The sequence below is a fragment of the Limulus polyphemus genome, unplaced genomic scaffold (genome assembly GCF_000517525.1).
Source record: "Limulus polyphemus unplaced genomic scaffold, Limulus_polyphemus-2.1.2 Scaffold3958, whole genome shotgun sequence".
In the NCBI taxonomy this organism is placed as follows: domain Eukaryota; kingdom Metazoa; phylum Arthropoda; class Merostomata; order Xiphosura; family Limulidae; genus Limulus; species Limulus polyphemus.
Genome location: NW_013669568.1, coordinates 55,408 through 67,977, shown reverse-complemented (window position 1 = coordinate 67,977; position 12,570 = coordinate 55,408). Strand labels below are relative to the sequence as shown.

At 33.5% G+C, this 12,570-nt stretch overlaps 1 protein-coding gene across 1 annotated transcript in view; it reads left to right on the top strand.

Annotated features, from left to right (window-relative positions):
• LOC106470352 (protein groucho-1-like) overlaps positions 1 to 12,570 on the top strand; it is a gene marked incomplete at its 5' end in the record, with an annotated part of 56,017 nt that overhangs the window by 40,130 nt on the left and 3,317 nt on the right. The window contains 7 exons of the mRNA XM_013930904.2: positions 847 to 911; positions 3,828 to 4,008; positions 5,108 to 5,176; positions 7,544 to 7,645; positions 9,863 to 10,008; positions 10,355 to 10,466; positions 11,607 to 11,689. Of these exons, the coding sequence (XP_013786358.2) occupies positions 847 to 911; positions 3,828 to 4,008; positions 5,108 to 5,176; positions 7,544 to 7,645; positions 9,863 to 10,008; positions 10,355 to 10,466; positions 11,607 to 11,689 (758 nt within the window). The remainder of the gene's footprint in view (positions 1 to 846; positions 912 to 3,827; positions 4,009 to 5,107; positions 5,177 to 7,543; positions 7,646 to 9,862; positions 10,009 to 10,354; positions 10,467 to 11,606; positions 11,690 to 12,570) is intronic.

Sequence of the window (12,570 nt, the reverse complement as noted above, 5' to 3'; positions counted from 1 at the left end):
ACGGGGATATTTTTTCAAGATAACTGAAGAGTAGTCACAACACTACGCCGCCAACTCTTGGGCTACTCTTTTACCAACGAATAATGGGATTGACCGTCACATTATAACGCCCCCACGGCTGAAAGGGCGAGCATGTTTGGTGGGACGGGGATATTTTTTCAAGATAACTGAAGAGTAGTCACAAAACCACACCAAATCTTATTCTCGTTTTTTTTGGATTAAAAAAAAAACATCAATAGGAAGGTTCTGTTTTAAAATATAATACAATTTCAACTCACACGAAAGTCATTATTTTTGTCTTCAAAGGCGCTATCTTTCAAGTTACTCAGATTTATCATGTTTACGATATATGTATTTTATAAATTAATGAAAGATTCTGCCTGTAATTTTCCTTGAATCGTATAGTTCATGCAGATGACATTGTTACATAATCATTGTACATTAAAAAGAAAACTGTACGCCTTTCAACGAGTATATTTGATCCGTGTTCTTCCTTAAGGGTTATTTATTAAGTATTGTTTTGAAAAGCAGACTAATTATTTTTTATGTGTCTCAATAATTATGACAACACGTCGCTACTTACTAAGTATAAAGTCCAATCATGCCACAAACAAAAAATCTATTTTAGTTATGCTACAGTGTCATTACGATTAAAATTTATGTTTTCTTTCTTACCTTCATTCTACCAGTACGTAAACAACGTGTTCAGTTGATCATTGAAATTGTTTGTTTATAATAAAGGAAGTAACCAATAAATAAGGCTTAAGGCTCTTTTATGATAGTATTATATCTCAAAAATATTTGGAATTTTTATCAAAGCATAATTGTTGAAACATTTTTCTCCAGGTTGGATATGACTCGCACCAGTCTATCAGGCCACCAGGATTCGGCTCAATAGCAGGAGGAAAACCGTACGTTAATCTTCTGCTTTAGCATACACTTTGGATTCCCTCCTCACATTACTGTATTCTTCTTACTTCAGTGTATATCCTTCTCATTTCATTTTATTCCATTCTTACTTCAGTGTATGTCATTCTTACTTCAGTGTATGCCATTCTTACTTCAGTGTATGTCATTTTTACTCCAGTTCATGTCATCCTTACTTCAGTTTACATCCTTCTTACTCTCGTGTATGTCATTCTTACTTGTTTTATGTCATTCTTACTTCAGTGTATGTCATTCTTACTTCAGTGTATATCCTTCTCATTTCATTTTATTCCATTCTTACTTCAGTTATGCCATCCTTACTCCAGTTCATGTCATCCTTACTTCAGTTTACACCCTTCTTACTTCCGTGTATGTCATCCTTACTCCAGTTCATGTCATGCTTACTTCAGTTTACATCCTTCTTACCTCCGTGTATGTCATCCATACTTCAGTTCCTGTCATCATTACATCAGTGTAGTCCTTCTCACTTCAGTTTATGTCATCTTGACTTCAGTGTGTCATCCTTACTACAGCGTATGTCATCATTACATCAGTGTAGTCCTTCTCACTTCAGTTTATGTCATCTTGACTTCAGTGTGTCATCCTTACTACAGCGTATGTCATCCTTAATTCAGTGTATTTCATCTTTACTTCAGTGTGTCATCCTTACTACAGCGTATGTCATCCTTAATTCAGTGTATTTCATCTTTACTTAAGTGTAGCTGATCCGTATTTGAGTTTATGTCATCCTTATTTCAGTTTAAATTCTTCTTACTTCAGTTTGCCTTTTGTACTTTGGGGTATACCCTTCTTATCATGTTGCTTATGACGTTTTCTTCATTACCTATCCTTTTTATTTAAGCATATATATTCCTCACTTCACTATATACTATTTACCTCAGCATATACTCTAATATCTTCACTCTGTTTTTTATATTCGATATGTTTACTGTCGTTATCATCTTCATTCTACATAACAGCTCATTAGATACAAGCCAGAGTTCTGAATCTACTGTTAAACTCTTCAAAGACGTTCAGTAGACGCAATCTAGGTTGTGAGTGTAACATTAACCTCTACAAAGACGTTCAGTAGACGCAATCTAGGTTGTGAGTGTAACATTAACCTCTACAAAGACGTTCAGTAGACACAATCTAGGTTGTGAGTGTAACATCAACCTCTACAAAGACGTTCAGTAGACACAATCTTAGGTTGCGAGTGTAGCATTAAACTCTACAAAGACGTTCAGTAGACACAATCTAGATTGTGAGTGTAACATCAACCTCTACAAAGACGTTCAGTAGACACAATCTAGGTTGTGAGTGTAACATTAAACTCTACAAAGACGTTCAGTAGACACAATCTAGGTTGTGAGTGTAACATTAACCTCTACAAAGACGTTCAGTAGACACAATCTAGGTTGTGAGTGTAACATTAACCTCTACAAAGACGTTCAGTAGACACAATCTAGGTTGTGAGTGTAACATTAAACTCTACAAAGACATTCAGTAGACACAATCTAGGTTGTGAGTGTAACATTAAACTAGAAATATGTTCACGTTTAGGTTTTAAGTGTCAAACAACGTTTGTAGATCAGTTATTACGTATTTTTGAGATGTTATCATATTTGCTGTTACATTTAACTTTTCACTCAATTTATAAAAACCGTCTCATTTATTGACACAGTTCAGGTTTAAATATTATAAAAACCATCTCATTTATTGACATAATTCAGGTTTAAATATTATAAAAACCATCTCATTTATTGACACAGTTCAGGTTTAAATATTATAAAAACCATCTCATTTATTGACACAATTCAGGTTTAAATATTATAAAAACCATCTCATTTATTGACACAATTCAGGTTTAAATATATATCACGAATTACCTTTCCTTGATTTCAAAGCCTGTCATGTACTGTAAAAAAAAACAACAAATCATGAATAAACGAATGCTTGTCTCTGAACACGGTACATGTAATTGTTCATAGTAAATCTAGCAAAATAAACCGCTTGTTCGAAAACAAAAACAGAATATGTAATTTTGTTTAGAGTAATGTTTCATTCTGTGATTTATATTAGAGACGTCTCAACCTCCAGCTGTAGATAAGATAGACTTGAAATAAATATTCAGAAGATCAGTATAACATTTTTAGATTCATAATGCCGAAACTGAAAACGAATGCAGCATTACTAACTCAGGCTACAGTGTTGTTGAAAAACTCGATGTTATGAAAAATGTATCACGACGCTACCAAACTACTAAAAGTTAGCATATCTAAAAATGTTTGCATTATTAATGTGCTTATGTTAGCTTGATCCGATAATGGTATTTGAGATAGATTTTTTTTATTCAAGATATACAGTCTCCTTGGTAAATATGCAAAAAGCAGAATATTATATTCATATGTTGTTCAGTACAAAAACGAAATATGAATATATATATATGTATAAACGATTTATTTCAAGCCACGAGGCTAGTTAACCTCCACGATATTATATAATTGATGAAATTAATAAATTATTAATATTAGTGAATACGTAATAAAGTTTAAGAATTGAATATTAGATATTCATCAAAACTTCTAATCGATTTAACCGTTTATTTTTTTTCCCCCTTCTAGTTGATTATTTAGTAAATATTTTTCTGTCGGTCATTTGTATTTAGATACTGTTTTGTATAATACAAGATTGTGAAATTAGATCACTCTTGGAAACGATACGAGACAATGAATCAGTTATACGAAATGCCCTACGTTTAAAAGAACTCTTAAATAAAGCAGGCTGAGAAGTTACAAGCATAGTGCAACATTTTTTAAATACAACTATAACACAAGTACTTAATTTACATAAACGACATAGACAGACCGGCTTCATATTAACTTTTAGGTTATTTTCAGAGCTTATTCTTTCCACGTCAGTGCAGAAGGGCAGATGCAGCCCGTTCCTTTCCCACCTGATGCTCTGATTGGTCCGGGAATTCCTCGACATGCCCGTCAAATTAATACACTCAGTCATGGGGAAGTTGTTTGTGCTGTTACCATAAGCAGTCCAACCAAATACGTCTACACTGGGGGAAAGGTAAGTACGTTAAATACATCTGTGTAAGTGGAGAAATTAGACTAAATACGTTTATGTTGTGGATGAAAGTTTATATTTTATTAAATATAAGTAGACTATGTTTGATTAAATATAAGTAGACTAAGTTTATGTTCGATTAAATATAAGTAGACAAAGTTTATGTTTGATTAAATATAAGTAGACTAAGTTTATGTTTGATTAATTGTAAGTAGACTAAGTTTATGTTCGATTAAATATAAGTAGACTAAGGTTATGTTCGATTAAATATAAGTAGACAAAGTTTATGTTTGATTAAATATAAGTAGACTAAGTTTATGTTTGATTAATTGTAAGTAGACTAAGTTTATGTTCGATTAAATATAAGTAGACTAAGTTTATGTTCGATTAAATATAAGTAGACAAAGTTTATGTTTGATTAAATGTAAGTAGACTAAGTTTATGTTTGATTAATTGTAAGTAGACTAAGTTTATATCTTATTAAATATAAGTAGACTAAGGTTATGTTCGATTAAATATAAGTACACTAAGGTTATGTTCGATTAAATATAAGTAGACTAAGGTTATGTTTGATTAAATGTAAGTAGACTAAGTTTATGTTCGATTAAATGTAAGTAGACTAAGTTTATGTTCGATTAAATATAAGTCCACTAAATACGTTTGTGAAGGCAGACTAGCTTTATATTGGACGAAATATAAACAACCTGAAAATGCCTATGTTAAAAAAATGGTAACTTCGTTTATACCAGCATATGGGGAAGTTAAGTGACATATACTGGAGAAAAAAGTAACTTCGTTTATATTGTAGGAAAATAAATCTGACCAAACTGTGAAAAAACAAAATTCACTCATGATAACATGCACATGCGTAATCCTTATAATCAGATAAATGTTTCTTTTATTATAGAGATTATGTTACATATAATGATTTAATTACAATACAAAGTTGTTTATGGTGTAAGTTTAGTAATACCTGGTTTTAAAGATTCATCTCCACGGCTTCAACATTGTAATTTTTCTGTAGTTTTTACGATAAGATTGATTGATTGTTAACATAATAAAATTAATGATTTCCTTTTTAAAATACTATGTTATTTTTCAGGGCTGTGTTAAGGTTTGGGATATTAGCCAACCCGCTAGTAAAACTCCTTATTCTCAGCTTGATTGTTTGGTAAGTATGAGTGTGATTTAGGCTTATCTTCCGTTTATGACGTTGTTGACAAATGATTTTCAGTAGCAGTAGAGGCAAATGGGAGAATATTTAAATGAGTTAATAACTTCCATATGAACATTTACACACGTACACGCTGTGTATATATATTTGAATGCACTGTATTAACTGAAAGATTGGCGTTGTTATCAAGTACATTAAAACAGGCCTTACTCGGCCTGGTGGTTAGGGATCTCCACTTGCAATCTGTTTCGTATTCTGTTACCGAACATGATCGTTCTTTCAGCCTTGGAGGCGTTATAAAGTACGGTTAATACCACTTTTCGTTGCTAAAGAGTAGCCCAAGAGTTAGTTGGTGGTGGTTGGAATTGACTATCTGTTTTATCTCTAGTCTATCACTATTAGGGATGATTAGCGCATGATTCAACAAAAACAAACAAACCATCAGAGCATGCCAAAAACAATAAAAACTCTCCATTTTTTTAAATATTTGTTTGCTTGGTTTCTGCTAAGCACAAAGCTACACAATGGGCTATCTAATCTGTGCCCACGAAACAATATCCATTTGCCAGTCAGGCTGTATCGTAAATTAAAGTGTTTTTTTTTTTGGTTTGAAAGATCTGAATCTACTTACGTAAAAAGTAATATAAATATTTGTGATTTTAAGTATATACAACTTATTACATGTCTCTTCTCAAGTACCTTCCCCGTCATCAGCCATCATGCCAACATACATAAGGAAATAGAAATTTTTTATTTGCCAAATTAAAAGATATTATTCTAGTTTATTTGTATTTTTTTGAATTTCGCACAAAGCTACACGAGGGTTATCTGCGCTAGCCGTTTCTAATTTAGCAGTGTAAGCCTAGAAGGAAGGAGCTAGTCATCACCACCCACCGCCACCTCTTGGGGTAATCTTTTACCAATGAATAGTGGGATTGACCGTCACATTGTAACGTCCCCACGGCTGAAAGGGCGAGCATGTTTGGTGAGACTGGGATTCAAACCCTCGACCCGCAGATTGCGAGTCGAGCGCCCTAACCACCTGGCCATGCCAGGTCTAATTCTAGAGCCGTAAAGCGTTTGTATAAAATTCATCCAATAAACATACAGTAAGTAAAACGAAGTGATTTTGAAGTGTCATTATAGTTTATTTCTCAGAACTTCAGTAGTGTAGTTATCGCCCGTATTTGTTTGTTTGCCAAATTGGCGTGCGTAACGTTTTGGTAACGCATGGATTCTCCAGCAATCAGTTAAATGCAAAGTGACGGTGACGTTGGATCACAGGTTGTGGAATCTACATTATGTGTAATAGTGTACCAATAACGGGAGCAGAGAGTAGTAATCTATTACAAAAGACAGCCACTAACACGTTTAAAGTATACGAATATGTATGTAAAATATAAGTCTTTACATTTGTGACATTCCCGGACAAGAGCATTGCACAGATACAGATAACTACTATAGAAGATCAGTTAATAACCAAGAGTTCCAGCCGGCAAGAACGAATTAAAAGTTGCAATTTGCAAAGTGAATGGATTAAATCAGATACATAACCTTGAAACTAAGTTCCTATTTAACAATCACGTTGCGCAAAGTCGAAAAACACTTAACATTATCACTGATAAAAAGGTAAAAATACAAAGTGAAGACGTTCTCAAGCACACCACAGGAGAGTGGATTCAGGGTCTACACTAGTGAAAGCACGGAATTTTAAGTGAAAGCTCTCCATCTTCTTATAAACATGGAGAGGATGGGAAGATGAAATTTTAGGATGATAGAATATTCGGATGTGGGAATAGCGCAGTATTTTCAGTGATAACAGATAACTAACTTAGCTATAAAAAAAATGGGAGCTAAGAATTTTAGCTGACATGTTATAAGTGTGTGTAATAATGAAGGTGACATGCTTTAAAAAAAAAAGTCATCTTTCAAGTCCAACTAAAATAGAAACAGGCTGTGAACTATGATAGAAATTTAACTGTGTACAAATTACCAAACATCTGGTAAGCTTTAATAAACACAAACTGCAGCTTTAATACATTAAACACTGTAACATCTGGTCAATTGAAGATGAGATGATTTGCACGTGCCTGTCTTGTATAAACAAAATGTTTGACACTTAAGCTTGTAAGAAAGGAGGTGTGTGTCTAAGGCTAAATGTGATTGGTAGATTCAAAAAGAATACTGTTATGCATTGGCTAATAATTTATAAATTGTTTTTATTGTAACTTCTAATGTTCCAGTGTCCTTTGCTAGATCGTTTTATTTATTAGATTCATTTTATATAAACAATGTCTGTGTGAATATGTTGCCTTTGTGTTAAAAATAAGTTTTTCTAACATTGAGGTACTTTTTTTTTATCAGCAAAGAGACAGTTATATACGTTCGTGCAAGCTGTTGCCTGACACCAGGACACTTGTCGTGGGAGGAGAGGCCAGCACAATATGTATCTGGGATTTAGGAGCAGTAAGTGTGTAGAATTTAAGACTGTACTAATACTTTACAAGTATGTATTGTTCTAAAGCAGGTCAGCACTAGCAGTGCCTGAAATTTGAGGCGTTGTTTAATATTGCTGTAAAGAGGATCTGCACTAGAAGTGTCTAAGATATGGGGCGTTGTTTGATATTGCTGTAAATAAAGACAGCACTAGAAGTGTCTGAGATATGGGGCGTTGTTTGATATTATTGTAAAGAAGGTTAGCACTAGAAGTGTCTGAGATTTAGGACGTTGTTTGATATTGTTGTAAAGAAGATCAGCACTAACAGTGCCTGACATTTGGGACGTTGTTTGATATTGTTATTAAGAAGGCAGCGCTAACAGTGTCTGAGATTTGAGGCGTTGTTTGATACTTTTGTAAAGAAGGTCAGCTGAAAACGGCTGAATAGATTTGGACAGAAGTTGGTATGAGTTTGGACTATGACCCAAATTAGAAGCGTTTAGTTTTTTTTGGTTAAGGTCACGAAAATATAAAAAAAATCGCTATATGTTAACATGAGGACCGATTTTTCACACTATTTTCCCTCTATAACCCAGCGAAAATGATCAGATTTTGATGAAACTTGACAGATTTTCGTGTTTTTTTTTGTTTTTTTTGTAGGGCTGAATATGATCAACGCTGCGTGGCGAAGATATGCTCTCGACTAAGTGTCCGTTCCTCTTGTTTATAGTTGTATCTGTATTCGGGATTTTGATGTGTAGGCTTTTTATATAATTGTATAAAGTGTGACATAAACTTGAACAATTGTAAGTTAATTTTTATGACTTCTTATACCATCAGGTAATGAATTCTTAGTACTCAGATACTGCTTTTTAGCATACCTGTGTACCTAACATAAATCTTGTTTTAACATACCTGTGTACCTAACATAAATCTTGTTTTAACATACCTGTGTACCTAACATAAATCTTGTTTTAACATACCTGTGTACCTAACATAAATCTTGTTTTAACATACCTGTGTACCTAACATAAATCTTGTTTTAGCATACCCGTGTACCTAACATAAATCTTGTTTTAACATACCTGTGTACCTAACATAAATCTTGTTTTAACATACCTGTGTACCTAACATAAATCTTGTTTTAACATACCTGTGTACCTAACATAAATCTTGTTTTAGCATACCTGTGTACCTAACATAAATCATGATTTTAGAAACACGTGTTTCCTGGTCTAATTTTTTGTGAAACAGAAGTAAGTCTGATTTCCATGTTTCTTCCTTGACTAATATATATAACACGTCACTTCCTTGCTATTATGAAGTCATTTTAATCAAGAAATATGCCACAACACATCACTTCCCTGCTATTATGGAGTCATTTTAATCAAGAAACATGCCATAAAAACCCTAATATATATATATATGTAACCACCATAAAAACTCTGGTGTATATAGGTTACTGTTACTGAGATTATAGATTGTGTTCTCATTAATAATATATCCTTCAGGATTCTAAACGTCACTATTCTATAAAATAATGCACCAAACTATATCTTTTGGTGGTATAACATTACAAAAACATTATAGTAACATCTAAATCAAATCTACATTAAGGTTCATATTGCATTATATTACGTTGTGCTAATATTAGTATATAATTAGAATTCAGTCCTTAACCGTTTTCTCTATAAGTTATTTTTAGATTAGTGGGTGGTATAATCAGTATTGTAAGGCCATGCCTCCTTAATCGTTTGATCATTAACTTGGTTTTTAGATATTTCCTTCTTAAAACAACAGGGTAAACATAGTTCCTATTAGGCCTGGGTAAACATAGTTCCTATTATGCCTGGGTAAACATAGTTCCTATTAGGCCTGGGTAAACATAGTTCCTATTATGCCTGGGTAAACATAGTTCCTATTAGGCCTGGGTAAACATAGTTCCTATTAGGCCAGGGTAAACATAGTTCCTATTAGGCCTGGGTAAACATAGTTCCTATTAGGCCAAGGTAAACATAGTTCCTATTAGGCCAGGGTAAACATAGTTCCTATTAGGCCTGGGTAAACATTGCTTTTATTAGGCCAGGGTAAACATAGTTCCTATTAGGCCTGGGTAAACATAGTTCCTATTAGGCCAGGGTAAACATAGTTCCTATTAGGCCTTCCAACGAGGTTTTTTAAGACAATATAACACTGACTATTTTACCTATTAATAAGACGTAATGAACTGTTTGCACTTCATCCAGCCCACCCCCCGGATTAAGGCCGAGCTAACTTCAAGTGCTCCAGCTTGCTATGCTCTCGCCATCAGTCCTGATGCCAAGGTGTGTTTCAGCTGTTGCAGTGATGGAAACATCGCTGTCTGGGACCTTCACAACCAGGCTTTAGTAAGGTGGGTTCTTAAATACTTTCACATTTCACTAATCCGAGTAGATTAACTAAACCGTCAAGTGACTTGAGCATATTGTGTAATTCAAGGTATACCATAAAATGAATTTAAAGTATTTTGACACTATTGCAATATGAAACGACTGATAAAGAAACGTTTTTTTTTTACACTGTATACTAGATGATCACAGATAAAATACAACTTGAGAATCAACAATGTTGTCTAAAACATAAAATTATATATTTAGCGATCATTTTCTTTTTCTATTCATTTAAGATTTTCATATGTCAAATAACTGACAGTTTAAAAACTTTAAATGGTTTATTACAGTACATTCTGGCTATTTCAGGCAATTCCAGGGCCACACTGATGGGGCTAGTTGCATAGACATATCTAGTGATGGAACTAAGCTGTGGACTGGTGGACTAGACAACACTGTAAGATCCTGGGATCTTAGAGAAGTAAGAACCTTTTCATTGGAGTCAATCATGACCTAGTGGTTAGAGGGCTGGGCTCCAAATTAAAAAATCCAGGGTTCGAGCCAAGATATGCCACTAAATATTCTCTGCACTTTCAGCTGTAATGGTTTATAAGTATGACAGTCAATCCCAATATTTGTTTAAAAGTAACCGTGTGTGTAGTACTACTGTTTGGTTGCTCTTCCGATGGTCAACAGTTCTAAATTTAGAAAGGCTATACCTGATCATTGGGACCTCTGAACCAGTCATTTAGCCTATGTGTTGAATAGGGTGTTATCTGTTCAAGTAAAAAATATCAAATACTTTTTTATTGTAGCATAAAATCTACGGTTTACAGTACTAAGACTCTGGGAAAAGTAAGTCACCTTTTAACTCTGCAATAATACTAAAAATCTGTAACATTAGAAATAACTTCTACTTCTGTGTGTGAATTATAATACTAAGGTGTTTGTACTGTAGAAAAATAAGCACGTTTATTCTCTATAAGGTAGGCTTAACACTAAAGTCTTTAGGAACTGTAAGAAGTAAGTGTTTTTAAATTCCACAGTGTATTTACGTAACTGCAAGACATTGTTACTATAAAAAATAAATAATTTTGAACCTATGACCCAAAAATCTTACATTGTTTAATGACTTGAAAGTAATGAGTACCTTAATGTGTGACCCGATTCATGAAGTAATATGTAATACTTTAATGTCAAATGCATGTAAATAAATGTATAAGTTCCTAAAAACCTTAAGTTATATTTTCATATAACACCTAATGACTTGGGTTTTTAGGACTCCATGACAATAAGAAGCCCCCCAGTTAGTAGTTGCCCCCCCCCCCCCAGTGGAACAGCGGTATGTCTGCGGACTTAACGCTAGAATTCTTGTGTCAATACCCTGGTGGGCAGAGCACAGATAGCCTCTTTGTGTAGCTTTGTGCTTAACTACAAACAGACAATAACGAAACTAAATTTTAGAAGCATTAAAATAAATAATTATTTAAAGGTTCTTGGTCCATGGCAGGATAAATTTTGTTTTGTATCTAGGTAAAATTTCAGTATCATGAGTTTTCATGTTTTTCGTTGTTTTAATATAATATCTATATGTGACACTCAGATTGCATCTTCATTATAGGGTCGCCAGCTACAGCAACATGACTTTACATCACAAATATTTTCCTTGGGCTACTGCCCGACTGGAGACTGGCTCGCTGTGGGGTATGTTTAGCCTTAAATACTGGCCCTAATTTCTTCTTGAAAATGTACTGGTCTAAAAAATAATAAGAATTTGTAAAGAAATTTGTTATTATGATTTATAGTCTGTATTACTAACTAGAAACACATTATGTAAAACAATAATTTAAGTTTAAATAGAATAATGTCAAGTTTTATGTCATAGTCCATGACATCTAACATTTCAAATTAAAGTACAAATCCCCAGTGAACTGTTATATATAGATGTTCACACACTTAATGGACTTTGTCATATTTTAATAATATTCGACACTTCTAGTAGGGTATGTCATGTCTTAAACAACGGTGCATAATATAGGTGGATATATCGTGTATCAACTTAATAATAGCCAAAATGTAGTGGGATATTAATTGGTCTAACTACATTTATCCCAGACCTCAACTTCTGAATGAGGAAACTGAGGCCTGAGATGAATATCGTTGGAACAGCTAGTAACCTGCTTTTAGTAGTGTGAAAAGCTGTTATTTGATTACTGGGATATGTCTTGTGTTGAACAATAACTCACACTTATCATGTTATATGTCATGTGAATAACTCACTTTTCTAGGGATATGTCCAGTGTTAAACTAAAACTCATAAATTTAGTGGGATATGTCCAGTGTTAAACTAAAACTCACAAATCTAGTGGGATATGTCCAGTGTTAAACTAAAACTCACAAATTTAGTGGGATATGTCTTGTGTTGAACAATAACTCACACTTATCATGTTATATGTCTAACAATAACTCACACTTATCATGTTATATGTCTTGTGTTGAACAATAACTCACACTTATCATGTTATATGTCTAACAATAACTCACACTTATCATGTTATATGTCTTGTGTTGAACAATAACTCACA